Below are 24860 nucleotides of genomic sequence, written 5' to 3'. Positions count from 1 at the left end.
TATATTTAAAAAATGGCATAACAAACTGCACAAATAAATACAATTAAACCTGATTTTAAATGTTTTGCTACTTTAAATTATTACCACTCAGGAGTTGATTTGTATGGTTATTTGGGGGATCCCGGATTGTAAAGTTTGGAAACCCCTTGCACAAGCAGGTGAAAATTGACAGCAATATTGGAACACAAAATGAGTACTTTTTGTCACCTTATAAATGTTAAATTCCCCCTCAGTGAGTTATACAGTGTCAAAGTCAAGAAGTACGTGCAAGTCCTGTGTCACCTGGGCAGTGACGACAGATGTGGTGAGATATATAAAATAATGGCACATCTTTCTGATCACCAGATGAATTTGGATTGTGCTGCCTCAGAGGAACAATATGAGTCAGTTAATATTATTTTACAATTTTGTGTACTTTTGTGTACCTTTTTCTTAAACACATTTTTATTTTTTAAAATTCTATATTTGGTTACCTATCTGGATTTTTTGGTTAAAAACATTTATATTTATTCAATATATATTGTGCACAATTTATTAAAATAGTATATGCTATATAAATTTCCCAACCCTGCATTTCAACATTCCATTATTTCATAGGTCACATTTCATCTTAGCAAAACATGACTGACCCAGCCGGTAAACATAAGTCTGAGAGATGAGTCCTGCCTGACAACAGCATAGGGACATTCGCGTTAGGACAAAGATGACCAATGCACAAGAGAAGATGCACAATGAATATGTATTAATTATTTTTGCATGTATATAGCATGTAACAAAAATGATAAAATTTCCCTGTGCAATGAAATATGTATATAATAATACATATATATAACATGAAAGTGCATCCAACAGTGAGGTCAACAAAAAAAGACAGAAAACTGCGTCCAAGGTCACAAGACCGTAATAGGCATTATATAGTGGAAACAACTGAAACAATACTACACTACAATACAGATACAGATTTTTTTTTTCATCAGGGTGCACAGTTCTTTCTATTGTTATTCCATCATCCTTTTCAATAAAACACATACGTGAATTTTCAGTCTGCTGAAAAAGATTCATCCACAGCACCATCTGATACTGAAGTATTCAAAAATGAAGGCAGAGGAGAAATTCAGAAAATCAAAAATGGAACCAAAGGTAGGCCTATAGCATTAATTTAAGGTCTCTGTTCTTGTTAATTTCAGCTTTTTGTTTGTGCTTCTTCAGGTGTTCAAACCCTATTCATGGTCAAATAGAGTTTCACCATTGTCTGGTTAAAGGTTGTATAGAGGATTTTTTAAGGGAAGTGAAATAGGGCGACAGTCCATTTTCAAATGTTCAATTCAATTCAAGTTTATTTATATAGCACATTTAAAACAACTTCAGTTGACCAAAGTGCTTCACATACAAGTCAACAGCAACAGCATAGAAGAAACAGTTACATATACATATATACAGAAAACATGTTAAAACTACAATAAAAAACACCAAGATAACCTGACTAGCTCGTACTAAATGCCAGGGAGAAGAGGTGAGTTTTCAGTCTTGTCTTAAACTGCGCTACAGACTGAGAGGATCTGACAGCAAGAGGAAGGCAGTTCCATAGTCTGCCACAGAAAAAACTCTGTCACCTCTTGTCTTGAGCCGAGTTTTGGGCACGACCAACAGGAGCTGGTCGGCTGATCTCAGGGCTCTGGGTGGAGTATAGGGCTGCAGGAACTCCCTCAAGTAAACTGGACCCATGGAGTGCAAACAATATAAGACAGGGAGCCAGTGCAGGTCACACAGAAGAGGTGTGATGTGTTCACATTTTTAGTATTTGTCAGCAGATGAGCTGCAGCGTTCTGGACGTGTTGTATGCGTTGCAGGGAGCCCTGGTCTAACCCTACATATAAAGAATTACAATAGTTCAGGCGTGATGTCATGAAAGCATGGATCGCTTTTTCGAACTCTGCCCGTGGGAGGTAGGGCTTTACTTTAGCGAGGAGCCTTAACTGAAAGAAGCTGGACTTAATCACAGCGCTAATATGCTTGTCCAGTTTGAACATGGAGTCCACAATCACTCCAAGATTATTCACTGCAGGAAGACAATAGGAGGACAGGGGACCAATCACACTGTCCTGCCCAAGCAGTGGGTTAATTTGCCCAAACACCATAATCTCAGTTTTTTTTATGATTTAGATTCAGGAAGTTTGCGCTCAGCCAGGTTTGTACGTCCCTGAGACAGTCCTGCAGAGCTTTAATAGTGCTTTGGCTGTCAGTTGCAGTCACTGGCAGATAAATTTGAATATCATCTGCAAAGCAGTGAAAAGTGACATTGTGCTTTCTAAAAACATCACCCAGGGGGAGCATATACAGAGCAAAGAGGGCCGGTGCTAATGTAGAACCCTGAGGCACACCGTAGTGTAAAGGAGACACTGAAGAGGAGTACTGCCCTAAATTTACAGAAAAACTCCTGTCTGACAGATAAGACCGGAACCAACAGAGCGCTGTGCCCTTAATGCCCACATGTGTCTCTATAGGCGAGACAGAAGGATGCTGTGATCCACCATGTCAAAAGCGGCTGTTAAGTCTAAAAGCAAAAGAACAGCGGATTTCCCAGAGTCAACAGTTAAAAGCAGGTCATTATAAACTTTTAAAAGAGCTGTTTCAGTACTATGCTGAGATTTAAAACCAGATTGGAATTTTTCACCAATTTCATTAAAATTAAGGTAAGCCTGTAGTTGGTCATAAGCAACCTTCTCTAAAACCTTAGATAAAAAGGGCAACTTTGAGATAGGTCTAAAATTACTAAGAACATTTGGGTTAAGATTAGGCTTTTTGATAAGTGGCTGGACTACAGCATGTTTCAGGGCAGTGGGAAAACAACCAGACATCAGAGACGTGTTCACAACATAAGCAATATAAGGTCCAATAGAATCAAAAACGTCCTTGAACAGACGGCTTGGAATAATATCTAGAGAACAGAAGGAAGGCTTTAGCTGTTGAACAATTTTTTTCAGGTCCAAAAGAGACACTGGTTCAAAACACTCAAAAACTGAATTACAGACTGTTGAAGCTACAAGGTCCACAGCAGAAGGCACTGACAGTCTAAGAGCAGAGACTTTATCCCTAAAGAATGATAAGAACTTTTCACAGAGTGTAGATGAGGGCACAGCCACATTTGTCATACATGGATTTACTAGAGTCTTCAAAGTATTAAAAAGCATCTGAGGTTTGTGGCAGTTTGTTGATACCATGTTTGATATAAAACTACATTTAGCAGCTTTAACTACCCTCTGATATTCGACCAAACTGTCTCTTAATATTTGCAGGGAGACCTGTAGGCGGTCTTTTTTCCATTTCCTCTCAGCGTTTCAAAAGGCAAAGGCAAGCAATTCAAAATGTTGTGCATGCATGACACCACCTTCCTCCTCCACAGCTCCCTCAGTAGAAACATCTCCTCCCACCTCTTTACTCTAGAAATCACGTTTGTTTACATCCAGTGCGCGTTCAGAATTACTGTTGAAGTGACCTGTCTAGAAATAATTTAGCGACCAACACATAAGTTTTTAGACCCTTCGTTTGCTTCAGTCTCGCCATCGCTGGAAGGAATTTCCAAGATTCACCTCCGTTTGTCTTCGCTCCTTCTCCCCTTATTTTCTTCTTTCAGTGACCTCAAAAACAGACTTTTTTTTTTTGCGGCGAACTGGTCGTGGATTCTCGTCCGCCATTGCAACAAACTTTGTGCAAACTGCGAGGAAGCGACAGTTTGTAAAAGCCCCTAAGAACCACTGCATAAACCACGTAATCCCCGCGCGCCAGCGAGTCAGTTACACTAGAAATGTAGGGAGTTTGATTGACAATTTAACAACCAATAGAAAATGAGGGAGCTTTATCTATTGGCTGATGTTTATCTGGCCTCACTACGTCCACAGTTGATAGATTTTCATTCTTTTTTTTTTTTTGGTCATCATAATTTCAAGGCTGCTGCGTCTCTTTAATGATATTTTAAACTTTCAATGACAATTTGAAACAAAAAAAAATCCTCCATACAACCTTTAAAATCATAGACACACCTCAGTTTCAGAGACTTCCATACCTCAAACAACCTATTTCAGTTATCCAGGAGGATCTCACAACCGATTTGAACACTCACTCGGGTACATACACAATGGGAGAAATTTTTTTTTAAAACTGCTTTAAATTGTGCAATTTAAAAATTAACAATGTATTTACATTTTAAGTGTGGCTCATTTAGCAGGACAACTTGTGCGAAGTTTAAGAGAGAAACAACCAAAACTTGGTATTACTGACAGAGACATACTTAGTGTGCAAATTTCTGGTCTCTGCCATCATCTGGGTGAGTAACAGTTTCCACAAGGAAAGAAATAAAAAACAAACATTTTATGAAATCGGCATTCTCTTACTTAATCAAATATGTACCACGGGTATGTGCAATTGATTAATTATGTTTCAGAAAATGTATTAAATGATTTAATGTAGCCTGTATAATCTGCAGTTATTTGAGTTTGTGGATGTTTTTTTTTAAGGACACGGGCCATTTTCCCACATGTTTGATGAAATGTTCATACCAAAATCTCAAGAAAATAAAAATGGACCTAACACTGGATGGAAAGTAAGGAACAGATTTGATAATGTAAATGTAATATTACTTTGAAGTAATAATCAGTAATACTTCCACAGCAGCGTGAGCAAAGATCAGCTGAGATATTTGATCACATTGTGAATTATCTAAAAGAACATGGTTTTGACCTGAAATCCAAGTTGAACAAACTGAGTCAGAACACTGATGGTGATGACTAGACTAAGAACATGGATGGTGATGACCTGGACTTTATCACAGAGATGATTAGTGGACCAAAAAAAAAAGTAAACTGTTACAAGATCTGTATTATTGTCCCTGCTTCAGACTGACAAAGTGTTTAAATTCAAATAAGGACATTACACAGGTCGCCCATCAAACAAGTCTTTCCTCTAACAGACTGTCGCAAACAAAAGGAATGGCCTCAATGTGGGCACGTTTGATTATTTTGCCAGGTTTAGTCTAGTTCACAATACTTCAGATCAATGTCCTTTATACTTAACATCTGATTCTACTTGGACAGAGATTGCCATCACCTTGGAATAAAGAACAGCTTTGACCACAACCGCTACATTACAATGGTCAACTGCAGATCTGCACAAGAAACAAGGTTTGAGATGTTATTTTAACACAGATGATTATAATCTATGGAGTAAGAAAGCTGTCAAAAATATTCGTGCGCGTAAAATAGAAATACGTGCGTATTTGGGAAATCCGTGCATATTTAACTGTAGTTGCGCATAAAATAAATATTTGTAAACTCTCAAATGAATCCAGTCGTACATAAAATATATTGTGTGTATTTTATCCATCAGAATATGAATTGAAAAATTACGACGTCATGAATTACAATCACGAAATGAAAATTTACGATTACGCTTTCATCAGTACGTATAAAATCATCAGTATTTTAATTTTTTATTTTAATAGATCCATGGTACGAATACGAATTCACAGACGGAACTTTACTGTCAAAAATACGTCATCACTTCACAGACATTATCCATCGAGCAGAAGAAACATCGATCAAGATCAAGACTGCGCATGCTCAAGTTTGTAGCAGAGGGTAAAAAGAGTAATAGCACAAGAAGCTACAACAGCGACCAACAAGTGGGTTAATTAAAATCTATTGTAAAAATGTCTTGAATTCGGGAACCGAACACTGCTGTATAATATTGTGTAGAAACACCTCCTTTGAATGGGAAATTGCACCTATATGTTAGATAACATAGTGGTAGCCAGTTGGCTAACATCCGACGTAACGTTATCCCAGGGCTAATTAACAAATATCAGGTTCTCTGTATGTTTAGATTAAAACATTCACGGCTACAGCCACAGCGAGCATCAGAAGTCATAATGATCTACTACAAAAAATTCACTAAACATTCTCTTTGTTCTGGCTTTAAATCCTCGATTTTGGGAATCTGCACCAACACACAATGTATGGCTCTTTGCTGATTAGCTGGTGCCTGAACTTGCACTTCCAGGGTTTTTGCGAACCGTCTAGTGCAGGGGTGCTCAATATGTCGATCGCGATCTACCAGTTGATCGCCAAGGTCGTGTGGGTAGATCGCCGTGTCTTGTCTCTGACTCGCGTTTGGACTCGGTCTTGTCTCTCACTTAAGGTCTGACACTCAACAAGTGCGATCAGATTTCATTATGGCCGCTACTGATGGCAATAAACTTGTAGCGGGGTGCAGGAGCGTGTGGGGCGTCTCAGTGCAGCCTGTGCGCTCAGTGCAGCCCGCGGAGACTCTACGCCACATCACAAATACACACGCTCCCTATGCACGGCTTCGTCTGCAACAGCGTGTGCCCTCGTGTACCAGCGTGCATCACAGGGCAGGTTAAACTTCCTAAACATCCTACCTGTCCATCTGCCTCATGTCAGCACTCCGCCCCTCGCCTTTTCACGCTCTCGCCCCTTCCACAGTGCGCGCTGATTAGAAGAGCAAGACCAAACGTGAAGCAAAAACGAGTCTAAATTTGTGTTCCAGTGTTGGCACAAAGCAGGTCTACAGCATAGAGCAGATCTACAGAACAGACCTACTGCCACATTTGGCTGAAGTTTCGCCTAACAAAAGTGCACAAATGCATCTGTGTTTGTCACGATGTGCGTTTGGTTTGGTAAACATGCAGAGGCTGGTAAATATCACTGCAAAACCAGAAAAGAATGCAACTCCAGTTTGGAACTTTAAAAAACAGGTTTAAAAATCTTCCTTCACTTTTTTCACAGTTTTGTGTAAAGTGCCAGAGGAAGTTCTCTTAAAAAAGGAGTGTTTCAGTGCAGTTTGCTTGGCTTTGTAGTAGATCATTATGACTTGGTCATTTTGTAAGTAGCTCGCATGATGAAAAAGTGTGAGCACCCTTGGTCTAGTGTTTTCTGATTCCTGACCTAGTCACTGGAGGGAAATGATATTGAGCGGAGGCATCAGGTGGTGCCAGTCTGGCTAGCCTCCTGCACCTTAAGTGGCAAAATCTGAATACTAGTACCTTGGCAGCTGCTCTGTCACTGGATGAGTAGAGTAGCGTAGAGAGGAGCTATCTTCAATGTACTCTGAAAGCATTTGGATTTGGGGAGGGTTTAATTGGGTGGGTCAGAGTGATTTATTCTGATCCTAGAAATCTAGTATTAACAAATGGATTGATCTCATAGGAAAAAAAAAATTAAGCACAGAATTAAACAGGAAGACCCGTTAAGTCCCCTTCTGTTTACATTGTTTTTGGAGCCTTTAGCAGCCGCTAATATAACCTGAATTCAAAATTTAAATATAGATATGTGGAAACTATATCCTGTGGGGCAAAGTCCGCACTATTGAGTTGCTGATTGCCCCACAGTTCAGTTATATTCCAATGATGGCATAAGCTTGAGTAATGCCTTTTATAAACAATATAATTCATTAATTAAAAACATTTCTTTGGAATGGCAAGAAAGAAGAATTATATCATATAACATTGTTTCCGTTGGAGTGAATAAATTATCTACATACTGGAAAAAACAGGAAGCGGACAAGAGAAGGGCAAAGTTGAGTTGGTGTTTCCATTTAATATCATCCAACCAAAACTCACAGATTTCTAAAAGCAAATTACTATACAGCAAATCCTGACCACTCACTAAACCCAAACCCAGTGCATTGTGTAACTTTTCTAGTGGAGGGTCCATGAAATGCTTTTCTCTGTAGATATGCTATTGCTTCATCTGGAATGTTTCAGAGTATGGCATTAAACCTTTGTATCTTCATGGAGACCAAACTAGACAACGTTACCAGTCAGGTTTTTTAAATAGATCGATAGGAGAATGTTTGAGGTTTTTGTTTTGTTTTGTTAGCTCTAAAAACACCTTGAATTGAATTGAATACAGTATATATAAGGTTGAGCTGTAATATCATACTGCGGAGCATTAGAGCAAGACATATCCATAGAAATAAGCAGGTCAGGCACCTTTAAATATAACGATAGTGATCGAAATTCTTCTTCTTCTTCTTCTTATAATAATAATAATTATTATTATTATTATTACTACTACTACTACTACTACTACTACTACTACTACTACTACTAATAATAATAATAATAATAATAATAATAATGATAATAATATTTTTTTCATATATATTTCATTTTATCTTGAAACTATTGACCGGAAGTTCTGCTAGGCGTGACGTAACGGGCGCGGAAACAAAACCCGGGTCTTTTTCTGCGCCTGTGTCTCTGTACGATCGAAGTCACCCGGCCAGCTGAGCCAGGCAACGTGAACACTGGGCAGGCGCTTTGTGAGCATTTTACGGTAGGTTTTAGCTGACCATGGCGAACAGAAAGCGACCTTTAGAAGTTACGGCGAACAGTTTGCACACTCCGGAAAAGAAAGTGTCAGTGGACCCGATGATCAGCTCGGACTACATGCACTGGGAAGTGGAGGATACGTGCCAATATCTTCGAAAAGAGGGGCTCATCGAGTGGCAAGATATTTTTAGAGGTAATCTGTTCAACACTTTGCAACAATCCCATACTGTTTCGTCTCACCGGAGCTAAAATGTGTAAAATCCTAGCTAACAACTAACACTGTGTCTACAGCGCAGAAAGTCACTGGTGTTGGTCTAAGGTACATTAAAGATTGTGATTTGGAGAAGATGGGAGTAAAGTAAGTGCTCTGTAAATGTGTCTGTTTTGACTTTGATTGCGGTTATATGTTCAAAGTCTTCCATATATTATGTCGACCCCCTTTTTTGCTGCAGATGTCACGGCGATCGCCTCAGGATCCTTCACAGCATCAGAAAACTGTGGCAAATAGAAGCCGAACCAAATAAGGTAATGGCATACTACTAACTAAAAGCATCATTGTTTTGTTGGTGAAGTATTTTTAAAAATGCCATTGTAAATAGGCTTAAGTTTCTAGTTTTTGGTTTCTTTCAGGTCTTCAATGATCCCATTCATGGCCACGTTGAGTTACACCCACTTCTAATAAAAATTATAGACACACCCCAATTTCAGAGATTAAGGAACATCAAGCAGCTTGGAGGGACTTATTTTGTTTTTCCCGGCGCATCTCACAATAGATTTGAGCACAGTATTGGGTAGGTACTCCAGGATGTAATGAATCATTCACCCTTTCAGAACTGGAATACCGGGTTGCAATTAATAGATTAACAAAACCTTATTTGCCCCAGTGGCATTGAAGGATGGGTTAAATGTAGGTCAAGTTTTCCTACAGAGACATTCAAGTGTACTTTTTTTCCTTTTCTTATTGCTTCAAACTTACACATGATTGCTTACTTTTCTTGATGTACTGTTTAATGGTTTATGAACAGTATATTGGGAAATTAAGCAAACCCTACACAAGAGACAACACAGAACGCAATACATTTTTGGAGTGCATTCTGCATTCACCTCCATCTCAAAATGAGGAATCACTCATTTTAAGACCGTGAGGTGCAGATTTTAAGCAGTAGTGTAGGAAGCAGTATTCATAGTATTCTCTTCTCTTGACTTGTGCAGGGTGGGTTACTTGGCTGGTCGCCTTGTTCAAGCACTGAATGAGAAGCAGCCTGAACTCCTCATTTCTCGCAGAGACATCCTGTGTGTCCAGATTGCTGGCCTTTGCCATGATCTTGGTGAGCAATATTCTCATAAAACATTTCTTTTGCTAATACTACTTGGCCAATTGTCCACTCATGTAAAAAAAAGTCTGTCTCCTTTCAGGACATGGGCCTTTTTCTCATATGTTTGATGGAATTTTTATTCCCAAAGCTCGTCCACAAATAACATGGAAGGTAAGAAGCCAACTGATTGAAATGTGGCATTCCTTGTACAGTTAACTGGTGCAACTGCTGTGTATCAAGAACAAATTTAGTTTCAGCATTATTTTAGTTTTAATGTCAGAGACCAGTGTGTATCTGCAGGCTAAAACAAAATGAAAATTGATCAATTGAACAAAACCTTAATACAATTCTATTTTAATTTTTTTTTATGTGATCTGATCTGAAAGGGCTATTCAAACATTTTGTCTTTGCATATTTGGTATATAATTTTAATGTAAATGTGTAAAGGTGAAATTATTGTATTGTAGTAATTTCATAATTAAAAAGGTACTGAATGACTGTGACATTTTCTGCTCACTGTGGACACTGATAAGGGTTGTTGATAAGAGCTGTTCAAATTGCAATTATTATGTAAGCTATGGTCACAGACCTGCTGCCGGTCAAACGTGAGCCATAAGATACGCTTGAGTTTTATCAGATATGCCGATTATTTACATTTTCTCATGCTCACTCTGTTCTGTTGCAGCATGAGACTGCATCCCTTGCTATGTTTGACTATCTGGTGGATGAAAATGGTCTGAGACCAGTCATGGAACAACACGGCCTTGTCCTTCCTGAAGATCTGGACTTTATCAAAGAGCAGATTGCCGGACCTCTGCAAAATGCTGCTGATCAAAATGCTAAGGTAAAACAGACCCCCATTACTTAACTTTATTCTTTTTTTCACACACAGAAGGATCACAGGGTGATTTTCTGTAGAGTTGTGTAGTCATAAAGGTGTTGCTTTAGTATATGATTTATATATGATTTATTTTATTTTTGCATACTTTAAGGGATTGAAACCTCTTAAAGCACCGCAATTTAGGCATTATTCATTCACTCCACTTTCTGTGGTGGTAAGCTACTTCTCCAGCCACAGCTGCCCTGGGCTAGATTGATGGAAACAAAGCTGCTTGCACCATCAGCCCCTCCAACCTCCACCAATTGTTTACTTTCTCACCACATGAATACTAGGCCAAGTGTCTTGCCTAAGGAGGAAATGACAGAACTTTGTCTGGACCACCAACCTTCAGGTTTGCAGACAAGTGCTCTAATCACTGACTTTACTGTTGCCTCCTAAATATTAACTGTATATTTAGCAACTTTTAACTAGCCATTCTTGTGTTATTTTTGTTGTGTTTTAAAGGAACTGTATGTAAGATTTAGATTTAGAATTTCATAATCATGACCTATTTGTGTCCCAAGATACAAGGGAAACTTGTTTAAATCAAATATAGCTTTACTATTGTTTATTTTTTTTATCTAATGCTAATTTTATTTTTAACTACAGAAAGCTTGGACATGATGGCCCATTTATAATTAGTTTTTTTGGTTCTCAAGTCAATTGTCCACTGAGAAAATAGAATGAATGTCACATGAGTCTCATTTGAATTGTCAATTTCAATACTTAAATCCAGACTGTTTATATAAATGGACATAGCTAACGCGCTAGCTGCCGCCTTCAAAATGCAAAGTTCACTTGCAGGCGTTTCCGGCTCCCACTGACTTACACTGGAATATTGTGGTCCCTCTCTCTGTAACTGCTGCTGTGAGCCTTGTCATTTTGGTCTTAAAATGTTCATATTAACCAGCTCTACATGATCCTGGTAATTTTTTCAGCTATTTTGTCTGTTTAAAAAATCCTATTCATAACATATAGAGCCTTGCTCCAAATTCACCAATGTAACCGCAAGCTTCATTTGAGTGGAGCCGAACACTATGAGTGACATCAAACTAGCTATTACTACAATTACCACAATTAGTACAATAAGTGCAGGCTACATGAAGGTTCTTCTACTTTCACAGTGGCCCTACAAAGGTCGAACACAAGACAAATCCTTCCTGTATGAAGTTGTGGCCAACAAGAGAAATGGCATTGATGTGGATAAGTGGGACTACTTTGCCAGGTGAGAAAACTGCTTAAAGTTTTATGTAGTGTTTAGTTTTTTTCTGCATAATTTAACTTTTTTATTTATCTTTTATAGGGACTGCTACCACTTGGGCATTCAAAACAATTTTGACTATCGCCGTTTTCTTAAGTTTGCACGAGTATGTGAAGTAGATGGACAAAAGAACATTTGCACTAGAGACAAGGTACAGTTCTTTTTTTTCTTTGATTAAAGCCAGTAGATCTCTAGCACCACTGAAATTCTTAGGAACTCTAAGAACAGTCTAAACTCTTCTTTGCCTCTAATTCTTCAGTTCATATATTTATATACAGTTTTTTGTCACTTTATAAATGGTAAAATTTAAGGTGAATTCTTGTTCATGTACTGTCCTTTCTTTTAAATAGGAAGTGGGGAATCTGTATGACATGTTCCACACCAGAAATTGCCTCCATAGACGAGCTTACCAACACAAAGTCGGGAACATCATTGAAACTATGTGAGCCTAACATTTTTATTACTTGCAAATCTTGTTAAATGGTGCTAACTGTGTTTTTTTTTTTTTTTTTTTTTTTTAATCTGGTAGGGTCACAGAGGCATTTTTAAAAGCAGATAAACATATCAAGATTGAAGGCTCAGGGGGGCGTATGTTCACTTTGTCCACAGCCATAGACGACATGGAGGCTTACACCAAACTAACGGGTCTGTGCAAGCGTGTTTTTAAAAATGTAGCAACTCGGCAATAGAGTTACACCCAGTACTTTTTTTTTAATAGTGGTGAATAAACATGGTTTTGTTAGATTTAGAGAATTTTTTGTTAGGTTTTGGCAAGCACAGAAGGTCTTTGCCAAAGTCATGTGACATTTATGAAGATCTCTGGAATGCAATGGTTGACAATTTGTTTTAATGACTTGTAGTTTATACATACACAAAAAAAATTACAAACATGGCAGATTAAAAAAGGTATTTGGTATTTGCTAAAAAAAAAACAAGACTTGACAAGAATTTAACAATGAAAATGGTGTACAAGGACCAAGCAGGATTATAACTATTACTTCCTACAGTTTGCACTTGCAAGACCTGACCTGCAAGAACCTGTTTGTTTAATGTGTCAATAGTATTAATGCATCAGTTTGAGAACTACTGGCTTAGTGATATTCGCTTTCAATGAATCCCATCCAAGTACTAACCAGGCCAGGCCTTGCTTAGCTTCTGAGATTTGATGAGATCAGGCTTTGACAAGGAGGTTTGGCCTCGATGCCAATAGCTGATGGATTTACAATCCAAATAAACTAAACACACTTTTTGGAATGCAAATTTGAGTGTCAGATGACAAGTATAATATGGTCACTGAAATGTTTAAATTGTGTTTTGTTTTGTAGACCATGTGTTTGAACAAATTCTCAATTCCTCATCTAAAGAACTTGCTGACGCTAGACAGATTCTACGCAATATTGTTTGTCGACGTCTTTACAAGTGCTTGGGTCAAACTCAACCAGAAAAACCTGTTACTGTTACTCAGGTAAGCAAATGAGTTTATTTTGAAACTTTTCACAGGAATTTCTTCCAGATCATGCAACTTATTATTTTTATTAATACTGATCAACTCTGTTCCTGACTAAGGTCTCAGTGTTGTTGTTTTTTTTTGGGGGGGGGTTTTAGGAAATAATTCACAGCTGGGAAGCAGATTTGGCTCAGTCTGTTCCTCAGGGCTCTGAGGATGCCAAGCTTCAACCTGAGGACTTTGTGGTCAATGTAAGTATCAAATGATCTTCCATCAAAGATGTAGTGGAGAACAAGCAATTTGTCAAATCTAGATGATCAGAATTCAGTTCTGAAATATTTTTTTTTTTATTGATTCAGGTTATCCACATGGATTATGGGATGAAGGAGAAGAATCCAATAAATAATGTTCGATTCTATTGCAAAAATGACCTTACTACAGCCATCCAAATACGCAAAAACCAGGTCAGATGAAGTTTCTATTATCCTTTTGGACATCTTTAAAGTGCCCTTGTCATAAAATACATTTGCCTCTTGACAGGTGTCAAAACTTCTCCCGGAGCGTTTTGCTGAACAGTTGATTAGAGTTTACTGCAAAAAGACAGACGAAAAGAGTGTGGAGGCAGCCAAAAAGCACTTTGTTCAATGGTGCATGGACAAGAACTTCTCAAAACCTCAGGTAACACATCTCATTTATTTATATATTGTGGTAATCTACGTATGTCTAGTTTTTTTTTACAGGAGTAGAATCAACACAGGTTTTTCTAAATGTCCATGTATCATTCCCAGTTTGACAAGATTTATGTATAGTTTTTAATAGTTAAGATGGAAATAGAAGAGAATAATGCTAAAGATATAGCTGTATTCATTTTGGATTGCCCTGAAATTTTACTCTGCCCATTTCTTATTTATTTTGGAAATGTGCTCGTTGTGGAGAGAACCGCAGTAGCTATATTTATCAATGTTTTTGATAGTAGATGACAAGCCTTTTGTTTTCAGTAATGTTTCCCTCAGTTGCAGACTGTAATCTTTTTTTTTTTTTTTTTTTTTTTTACATAGGATGGAGACATAATTGCACCAGAGCTCACTCCGTTAAAGGCCAGCTGGTCGAACAACAATGAAGGAGAAGAGTGTGCGGAGAGCAGCACGAGCTACAGCCATCTCAATGGAAGAGCCAAAGTTCAGCTTTTCAAGTAAGAAGGCCTCAGTTACAGATCCCAAAAGTATTTTGTATGCAAAAAGGCTTTATAAAAGATGGGACATTTTAGAATGTTGGCGAATATTCAAGTTTACACAAATGGTCTACAATTTTTTTTATTTCTCTATTAGGTTTTATTTCCAGAATTGTTTGGCATGTTTTTATTTTTGTTCAATAACATTATTATGGACTTTAATGCAATATTTACATCAGGTCAGTGTATAGAAAATTTTGAGTGCTACAATGAATGTTAAAGACTGAGATTTTTTACTTTGATACTTTTGGGGTTAGTTTTTTTTGTATTTATTTTAGGTTTATCTGGCGTGTTTGATTAAAGGGTGGTCCATTATTTATTACCTAAAATATTTTTCTACCAAGAGACGTATTATGAAAAATGTAACTTTAACATCTGCAGCACAATATGAACATTTACCTGATTTGTTAAAAAAAATATACATATACATATACATAGTTTGTATTTTAAGCCGTATTTCATACTATGACTGTTTGGGTGATGCATTCTTGTATCTACATATTTGAAAATACACAAACTATTCTCTTATTTGTGTGTCTTTGTACTTAATGGGTTCCATCACAAGGGTGCGCCATACACCATTTAAGTTTTGTTTATATCAGTAAGTGCAGAGCAAATGGGGGGGACATGCCACTTTGAAGTATTGAATCAAGCATTTTTACTCAATCAATCTTGAAAATTTAAAATGATAAAGCTTTTGGCTGATGAGAGGTAACGCTATTTACATTTCCTGTGAGGACATGTATCACCACCAGGTGGAGCCATACACGTGTTTAATTCTTGGACCTTTGACGAACAGTTGGACTAGATTAAAAACTAAATTAATTAGCAGTTTCACCCTTCTTCAATTTAGATTGTTTTTAGTTGGTGGATTTTTAAATTTTTTTGTTCATTTCATATCAGGCCTAATCTACGTACAAGCACAAGCATGATTACTATATTATGTTCTATATCTATATTGGAACGTCACTTTTTTTTGAATAATGCAGTAATTGTTTCCATTACAATATTTTATTAATGACCAATTGTCGTCATAAAAGGATGTATACTAACATGGCCTCTATGATCTGAGGGTGCATACTAACTGGATTATTGAACACCACACACACACTGCAGCAGCCTGACCAAGGCCAACTGCTGCTTGTATTTTTATAATCTTCATCCTCCCTGACCTGTTGCTCCCTTCATGGCGCCAGTGGTCTCAGCCCTCCCCTGTGATGCTTCACTCTTGCATACATACACACATGGGGCTGTACACTCGTCAGTCCCTCCATGGATAATTGGGACCAGCTGTTGCAAGGTGGCTCTTCTCTCGACTCTATGACACCCCCTTCCTCCCCCCGCGGGTGCTGCACTTGCCTTTCTGACTCAACGGCCCCCACTATGCCTCTTATCAAATACAAAGGTTGCTGTAGAGTTTAAAGCCTTATTTTTACATTTGAGTTTCAGATGACAGCACACCATTCTACTAATGTAATGTTGCTGTTTCAATCAGGGATGTTCTGAGCCTTCTTACTAAAGGATCTGATTGAACATTTTTGGATTTTTCTATCGGAGGATTTTTCTTTTCTTTTTTTAAAACAAATGTTATAATAATCACAGAAGCCTCAGTATAGCCTCCAAAAGATGCATTTGGTTGTCCCATAAGTCTATTTGGAGAAATAATAAAAGCAGATTGTGCCAGACATTATCCAAAAAGGAAGGAGATCTTATCTCTCAGTTTACCAATGTTTATATTTTATTAATTACAGGAGTTAAATCAAATGCATTCGCATAGGTTTGATCTAATTATGCAATAGTTTGTTTTACACTCAACCATTTAATAGGATTTTGGGTGGTTGGTTGCGAATTTTAGGAATAATTTTACATTTTCTTCATGCTGTCCACTATGACCAGCAAAACTGCAAACAGGATCAGTGGGCCAAATGCTATCATCCCAAATTCCCAAATCATATCCCAAATTAATGCCCTTGCTTGTTTGTGTTTTTGTGCATTGTTTTTGTCTGCTGCGGGCTGTGTGTCCCTCCTCTGGATTAAGGTATATTTGGGAGTGGAGACAAAACCAATCTGGTGATGACTGTGAGCTATCCCGGTCCCTGGAATGTGTGGAGCTTAGGGAGGGGAGAGACAGAGGTAAAACTGGGAGGGGGTTTGAATTGTGTCACACAAACTGAGGGCCACAAGTGCAGTTTGTCACAATGGGATCTGCAGATAAAATGTTTGGTTTTTCAAATTAAGAATGGGTAGGGATGTAACAATAACTGAAATATTGTGATATAGTTATAGTGAAGCAATATAGCAAAAAAAAAACTGAGGGAACTACATAGACGATGATCCTTTACTCCATTTCAGTGCCTTAACTGTTATAAATACTTTTAAATCTTAATTGTTGATTATGACAGAACCAAAGTCTTGTCAAGGCATTTTAAAAGGAAAAAGTAGCATATTAACAATTTTGTTAGCCTTCACAAAATATGGCAATAAATATTGTACCATGAGATGTATACCGTGAAAGTATCGTCCTGAGAGATGTGGGTATCCTTACTTCCCTAGGAATGGGCAATCACAATTTTGATACTTCATTCTCTTTCAGACAAAATAAAATTGTATCTATCAATATTAATTTTCTGAAAATAAACAATTCAGACTTTTAATTGTTACCATTAAAAAAATCCTCTAAAGACCATGAGAGTGTGAGTGTTTGGTGGTGGTTGGAGGAGTCGATGGTACAGATTATGGAAGTGTAAGGCATTATTATTATTATTACATTTTATTCATTGTACAACCAAAATTCAGATATATACTTTAAGACCATGGATGAGAAATTGGGTTGTCATAGTGACTGAAAGTCATCATGGTGTTTCATATAACAGAAAGCTGAAATCCATGAATATTTGACCTATATTGGTAAACTTGTGGCTGAGGGAGGCTGTTATTGGTCTGTTATCCCTTTCTGTTTGGATGATTATTTAATACCTTTTTTTTTTTTTTTTTTTTTTTTTGTCTCATTAGGATAAACATACTGGTAGCAAATATTGTCTCCAGACCCATTTCCTTAGCTGCACTGGCTACGCCCCTGGTAGGTGGAGGGAGGGTTGGGGGTAGAGGGGAAAGGCATGTGGGACTCTCTTTTCCAGCTGGTCCTCTGGGGGTCAAACTGTGTGTGGATGTCTCCGTGTCATGGCCTCTCATTAGGGGGTGAGACGCCACGGCTCCAGACCCCCACGGCAGGACTGCTGGTTGAATCTACGCTGATCCTGCCACTTTGATGCCCCCCGCCCACCCGCACACACCCCAGACACATTACTGCCACTGCGAGGTCAATTAGCTCTGTAGGAATGCTCATGTACTGTTGGATGTGTTCAAGCACCTGCCTAAAACCCTATTCTTAAAGGAGACATATTACGCTATTTTCTGATCTATGTTAATGTGATTTCCTCATCACAAACAGATTTGGAGTTGTGTTTTGTTTCATTCACACGTGTTTAACACACAAACTGTGCATATTCAGCTGTGGAATTGACAGTTTCTACTGAACAAAAGGTAAAAGGTAACAACAACGACCACTAAATGACATCACGAGGTGGAACAGAGCATTTTGAGCTTTGGGGATGTAGACAGACTAATGATAAAGGGTGACTCAAACATCTGTGAATGAAACAAAACACAACTCCAGGGATGTTTTGTTTCCCAAACTTTTTTTCTGGGGACTCATATTTTAAAAGTCACAAACTTTTGCGACCCAAATCACTACACATTTTTCGTAAATTACAAAATAAAGGTGGATTTGACCATTATTGAACATTAATGAGGATATTTTATTGTTGACTGAGTGATCATGTCTCTCTGAACAATTAGTATTGCTCAAGTTTTAAACAATGAACCAGCAATAAAAGGATCCATATGTCACATATTTGGACATTAAATGTAGCCCTTTTCTTTTTCTTTTCAAAATTCAATTGAACCAGCAATATTGGAACAAAGTGGTCAATAAAATAATTCCAAAAATATTAGAAATTATACAAAACATGTCAACATGTTAACATTTCTAATGAGATAGGTGGGCCTGTCTGTGTTTTTGTAGCTCGTTCCAGTCCGGGGTGCAGGGGGAGAACACAGCAGCAGATCAGGCGCAGCATTCAGTCTGTTTCTGTGCTTTGGATTTATTTTTGTGAGCACAGAAAATCCCAGTTTACACATATATGTAGTAGTGAAAGGAATAAGCATAGAAACACTGGCCCTACTGTGGACAGGAGATTCACTTGTGCTCTCATGTGTCAGAACTATATATCAGACCTACATGCAGATCGTGACAAGGCGACCCCAAAAAACAATTTCTTGTGACCCAGTCTTTGGGTAACAATGGCTTAAAGCTCACAAGAAGTCAATCTTGCGCAATATAGGACCTTTAACAGTGAGGTCAATATGATTTGCACAGTTCAATACAATATTATAAATACAGATTATTGGTTATTATTACTGGTATGTTTTATTTGTTTTTAACAGCACAGTGCAGTTACAACATTTAATTTCAATATTTCAGCTCAACATTAAACTGCATATGGAACTGATGTTCAGGTCTCAGGCTAAAATTTAGGCTTGAACTTAAACAAACTTTATTGATCCACGTGACGTAGGTTGACCATGAGCTGCTTGGGGTTCAGTGAGTAAGGCTAAAAAAATAAAAAATAAATGCAGACACAGACAGGTAGTTGTGGTCCACGGTTTACTTTTGTTTTCCAATGATACAAAAGTGCAGGGTGCAAAATGGAGGCAGACAGCAGTTTATTCTCCAGCAGCAGAACCCAGACTGATCTTTGAAGGCGCCTTTTATGCTGGTCCTACTGATTGGATAAAACTAGTATGCTAAAACAGGGATGGTAAAAATTATCATTATCTTAAAATCATAACCTAAACTTCCATAAAACAACCCAAAACCCAGATAACTATTAAAACTGCAAACTATAAACATAAAACCCCTAAAACCATACACCAATTAAATGTTAAAACCCATAAACCAATAAAACACCTAACCTAAAACCCCTGTACAAAATAATGCACATGGTCCAGTCCGGAACTTAAAAGAGGGAGCTCGTGTCTGGGGGACTCTTTTCGCACCTGGACAGAAGATAAAAAGGGAGGTAAGTAAAAGCAGATCCACACCATTCATTAAAACACAATAAAATACACTATACACATCAACACTTAAAACATTTCAAAAACAGATATTGCACCCTATATTGCACTACTTCAATTTAAAATGTAATTGGTTATTGTCTCCTTTTCCTCCAGGGACAAGCAGCTTGCAATTAAAGTGCTACTGTGCCTCAGGATTTTAAAAAATGGTAAAAGGAAAGACAATAAATATTTTTTTAAAACCAATTGTGTGCAATTTATTTTGCCATGTGCAAATATGTTAAAAGTGCTGTGTGCTATGAAAGTGCAGTGTTTTAAAGTGCTCTAGTGAAGGGTGAAGGTGCTTAGTGCAGTTGTGGGTAACAAACCAGCCTGTTTGTTACAATCCACAAGGGGAAATTACACAAGGGAAAAACTTGCAGATGTATTAATAATAAGTGTGAAATTACCAACATTTACCACATTTCCTCGCCCTGTCCCGCTGAAATCCAGCTTATCTCTTTCCAAAGTATATTGAGAGGTGACCCCACCTCCCTGTTCTGTGTAGTTGAGCAGGCATTTACCCCTGAGTGTGTTGTTTGGGTGGAACAGTGCAAGCCTCAGCCCGCACACTGAAGGCATGGCCATCCAAAAAACAGGTGCTCTGGGTCTCCTTTTTTTCTTTTAATCATTCCTTGCCTTTCGCTCTTTCTTCTCTTCCTCACACCTGTTCTTGGTGTTAGGAGCCCTGCTGTGGGGAGCTTAGCTAAATGGATGAGTTATGTGAAGACTGTGCAGTTGTAATTACTTAGTAGCCTTTATCTGCTCAGCCCGCCTCCCCTGTCTCAACTCTCATTATGTACCACTTTCCCTTCACTTAAGGTGTTACTTCTAATAGACTTATGGTCATCACTTCTGTGAAGAACAGACTAGGTTAAATGTATGTATTGCCAGTTTTGTATTTCATTTTATATTTAACTTTTTACTTAGTGTTGGTAGTTTAATATGCATTACTCAACACTTAAGTTAAATCTAAATGTCTTATTGACAAAAATGACTAGTACTAGAATTCGTCTTCCTAACTTGTTCCCATGAATATACTCAAATGAAGAAATCATCAAAATAAGTATGCTGTAGGCCTTTAATAATTCTCTTGTTAAATATCTCAAAACCTTCATTAACAGCTTGTCCTTAATGAAGTTGCATGCTGTCAAAGATGCAATGAAATCTGCAGAAAGCTACTACAACCACTGCGAGCACTAATGCACCAAACAAGTGGCAACATTAACGCCCACTAATTTAATTAGCATCTCTGTGACAGCTCCAGATGGGACTGGCTGGATGGTGATCCCTATACCCCCAGTGGAGCACCTCAGAGTAGGTCAGCAGTGAGACAACAGCCCCCTCCCTGTCCCATGTCATTTACTCAGCAGCTGGAGATCGAAGAGGTGTGTGGAGAAATTCACTGATATGTAAACCATAAGAAAATGTTTGCTGATTTGTTGTGCTTATTTACCCTGAATAATGATAAGTACAGTATAGAAGTGTAAATGATTCAAAATCATGACATGAAAATTTGATAAATAAATAAAAAGTTGTAATAGTTTTCAGAATCTAGAATCTGATGATGTTGTTTTTCCCATTGATTACACTATTATGGTATCTTGCCATGACATATCCAAAAGGTGCATTCACAAATTTTGCTCCTGATATTTTCTATTAGTTACTAGACACAAGAGCTCACTGTTTAACAAGAAAAATCTGCAATATTAGTTTTTTATGTTCAGAAAACTAACCATTCAGAATGTTTTTTTCCAGTGGCAAGAAAGCTTTATATGTTATATTTTATTATAAGTGCTGCAACCACATCTGAACGGGTACATTTACCACCCAAAATATTATATAATTGCTGAATGCTGATATGGAAAGGTGCATTATGAATATTATAGATTTTATATTTTAGACTTTTACTGATGATAATTATTCAAACAAGCTCAACTGATGATGAGTTGTGTGAATCGTAGGGATGTAACAACTGAAATATTGTGATATTATATCGTTAAAAGTCTCACAATATTATCGTGTTACAAGTCTTTTTGCTTAAATGAATAGTTATGGTGATTCTAATAACTTTGTTTGTGATTGTAATGTCTATTTTATTCTGTAAAGCACTTTGAATTACTTTGTGTATGAATTTGCCTTGCCGTGGTGCAGTAGTAGCTAAAAAAACAGAGGGGAACTACATAGCCCATGATCCTTTGCTGTTGTCAGCGCATTACATGAAAAAATAACAGTTATTAAGCACTTTTAAATCTTAATTCTTCATATAATAACAAGATGAAAAACTTTTCAAGACTTTCCCAAGGCTTTTAAAAGGAAAAAGTAGCTTATTCACAATTTTCTCTTTAAAATATCGCAATAAATATTGAACCATGAGATGCATATTGTGAAAATATCATATCTAGGGATTTTTATATCGTTACAGCCCTAGTGAATTGTCGTTGTTTACACTTGATTTCTGGTACCAGCCAAATGTTCAGGTGATACATTTTGATGTTACACATAAGGTTTAATGTGAGATGTTTACTTCCTTTTGTTTCATACAGATTTTTTGACTTTTGCCAAATGTAAAAAGCAATGATAAAACCACATCTGGAAATGTTTAAGGTGAATCTCTGTAGAGGTTTGTTTGTTTGTTTGTGTGGCAGTGGGCCGGTCGTGTGGGAATCCTCTCTCCACAGGGAACTGTTTTCTCTGTCTTTCACAAACAGACTTTAGGTAATGCTTTCAGTGTGTGCCACAACTTCATTTGTGGGATTCCCAAATGATCTACTTTTTAATGCTACTCTCTCTATTAACTGGTTAGTGAGCTTTATTTGATGAAAGCCAATATGATTTCTGTTTTCTTGTCTAGAATGTTTGGGCATAGGCAATACTGACTAATATAAATATCTCATTTAAGACTTGATTATGCCTTATAAAGTTAATGTACCTCAAAATGTCTTGGTTGAAGTTGTTTGGAAGATTACACTATACATTTCTGTTCATTTTAGTTTTTATCATCTCTTTTTGCTGTAATTGTAATGTTTTTAATACTATACTTGATATTCTAACTTTGCATATCTCTAAAACCACAATTGCAATGTTATCTTCCACTTCTATTTGGAGTTGCTTTTCAGTCGATGTATTTTGTTTTCTTTCTTTTTTATGTAGCACTGTGTATAGAACAAGTAAAAATACCAAATCTTGTTGTTCAGTGGAGGTGGCGGACAACATGTTCGTAAGTGGCACTGCTCTGGCACTTGTGCACAAATGCATGCCACCCTGATCTCCTCTCATCTGCCCGGGCCCTCTAGCTGGTAATCTGAGCATAGAGATTAGAAAGAAAAACAGCAGAGAAGAATGTCTTTGGTTTGAGCCAGCGAGGAATTTACAATGGCCTTCAGGCTTCTCTGACCTCCCTCTCCTCCTCGCCTTCTGTGTCTGCGGGTCGTCATTTACAAAGACACACGCACGACATTAAAGGAACCTCCATGTAATCACTTAGATGTAACTTTACCGATTGGGCTTTTTCTGTTATCTCTTATCAGCTGTGAATTGACAACAAAAGGAAGTGAGTTTTTGCATTACGTTACTTCATTATTCATCTTTTTACATTTAAATGATTGTATTTTTGAACAGATGAAGTTATCCTGCTCTTTATGCTCTATTTATTGTTTAAACCTCAATTGAAGAGAAAAGTATAACTGCTGCAAAATTTATGATGTTGATGTTGATGATGGTTTTTAATCTGTATAAGGTGAAACGTAATGTAAAACTATTACACTTGCAATTCTTGGTAGCTATTAATGTGTACTTTATTCACTAATTATAACTATTGCTGCAGGAAGTTGAGATAATGTCCTAGAAATGTATGCTTTGATACTATGCCATCTGTCGCCACACAGAAACATAAAGCTACAGGCTGTGCACACTGCAAGACAGAAAGGGACCTGGAGGTGGCTTCCAGTTCTGGTTTCAGTGGGACATCTGTGGACACTTAGCCATGGATACCTAAGAGTTCCCCTTCCTGTAGTCCGTCACAGCCCAGCAACCTGCCTCCCTCACGGTGCGTGCAGCAGGCTGAGGGGACAGGTGTGAGGGACAGGAGGTGCAGTGTGGCCTGGGGGTGTGGTCAGCTGGTGACACACCTGTCCCAACCCGCACAATGGGCTCTGATTTCACACAGGAGCCGGGCCATGTGTCCTGACATGCAACGTTAGAGCAGTGATCCTCTCAGGCAATCTGTGGACCTGCTGGCCACCACAAACCAGGGTCGGGTTGTGTGATGCCGGAGAAGCATGGCATGAATGAAAAAACTTGCTTAGTTTGTAAGTTTTATTTTGACTGTAGTCCAGTTCATGCCCAATTTCCTGCTTCAATAGTATTCAGTCACTTTTTTGAAAATCCTGCTTTGAGTAAATCTTATATGATGAATGTGGCCTCTATCTATAGACAGACCCAAGCCATACATTTAAATTGCATTGTCAATCAAGTATATATGCTCATTGGTGTAAAGCTTCTTCCTGATTTGAAGACATAGGGTACAACAAAGCTTATACCCTTCAGTGCCTCTCTTTTAAAGAATGTAAGCAGACACCAGCGTGTGTGGCACATACACTGTTTCTGTAAAACCTCGAGATGGGGGAGATAAACGTCTGGCCTTGGGGTGTAAGTTTCAGGCAGGTGCACTGGGCAGCCCCACGGCTCCTCAGAGACAGGACAGGGAAGAAGGAGGAGGGAGGAGGCAATATGTGTTTTTGACAGCAACACAAACATGAGTGCCATTACAGCTTTTGTTAGACTGCAAGAAACAAAGTGGTGCAATTATAGAATTATATTACCAGGGTTAACTTTTGAGAGAAGACTGAAGTATGAAGTGCTAAACTAATACAAAAATCCCATGCAATTCAGGACATGTTTGTAGCAATCTACAGGATTTTTTACACAAAATATTTAGTGCTAGTTTAAAAAAAAAAGAAAAAGCAACCTGTCGTTAAAACAACCTTTCATGTATACATTTGAAATCTATATTGTCTTTGTGATAGTTTGATTAGGTGGAAACATTTTTCTTTACATACAAAATACAACATTTAACCTTTCAGACCATTGCACTCTTACTGAGTTCCACTGTCTTGACAAACAAATCTGTCATTCCCTGCATCACTGACCTCTGCAGAGGTCTGTAAGTGCCAATGATAAACTATTCATAGCATTTCAC

The 24860-nt window shown here is 37.8% G+C and overlaps 1 protein-coding gene across 2 annotated transcripts; it reads left to right on the top strand.

Annotated features, from left to right (window-relative positions):
* The first annotated feature begins 8235 nt into the window (after positions 1 to 8235).
* On the top strand, positions 8236 to 15013 carry samhd1 (SAM domain and HD domain 1). 2 transcript variants are annotated; one of them, XM_020929896.2, is made up of 16 exons: positions 8236 to 8543; positions 8642 to 8708; positions 8803 to 8875; positions 8981 to 9141; positions 9563 to 9678; positions 9767 to 9837; positions 10352 to 10510; positions 11671 to 11771; positions 11850 to 11958; positions 12158 to 12249; positions 12337 to 12452; positions 13133 to 13272; positions 13413 to 13505; positions 13614 to 13718; positions 13795 to 13932; positions 14313 to 15013. In XM_020929896.2, the coding sequence occupies exons 1-16, from the start codon at positions 8372 to 8374 to the stop codon at positions 14448 to 14450; spliced, it is 1851 nt and encodes a 616-aa protein (XP_020785555.2). In that variant the 5' UTR covers positions 8236 to 8371; the 3' UTR covers positions 14451 to 15013. The 2 variants fall into 2 exon arrangements, with proteins under 2 accessions (XP_020785555.2, XP_055022361.1); XM_055166386.1 differs by having other exon boundaries at positions 9752 to 9837.
* Positions 15014 to 24860: the final 9847 nt, after the last annotated feature.

Source organism: Boleophthalmus pectinirostris, unplaced genomic scaffold (assembly GCF_026225935.1).
Source record: "Boleophthalmus pectinirostris isolate CB_2022bp ecotype Guang Dong unplaced genomic scaffold, ASM2622593v1 HiC_scaffold_8, whole genome shotgun sequence".
In the NCBI taxonomy this organism is placed as follows: Eukaryota; Metazoa; Chordata; class Actinopteri; order Gobiiformes; family Gobiidae; genus Boleophthalmus; species Boleophthalmus pectinirostris.
The sequence above is the reverse complement of the archived record's forward strand: the minus strand, read 5'-3'. Positions and strand labels throughout refer to the sequence as shown.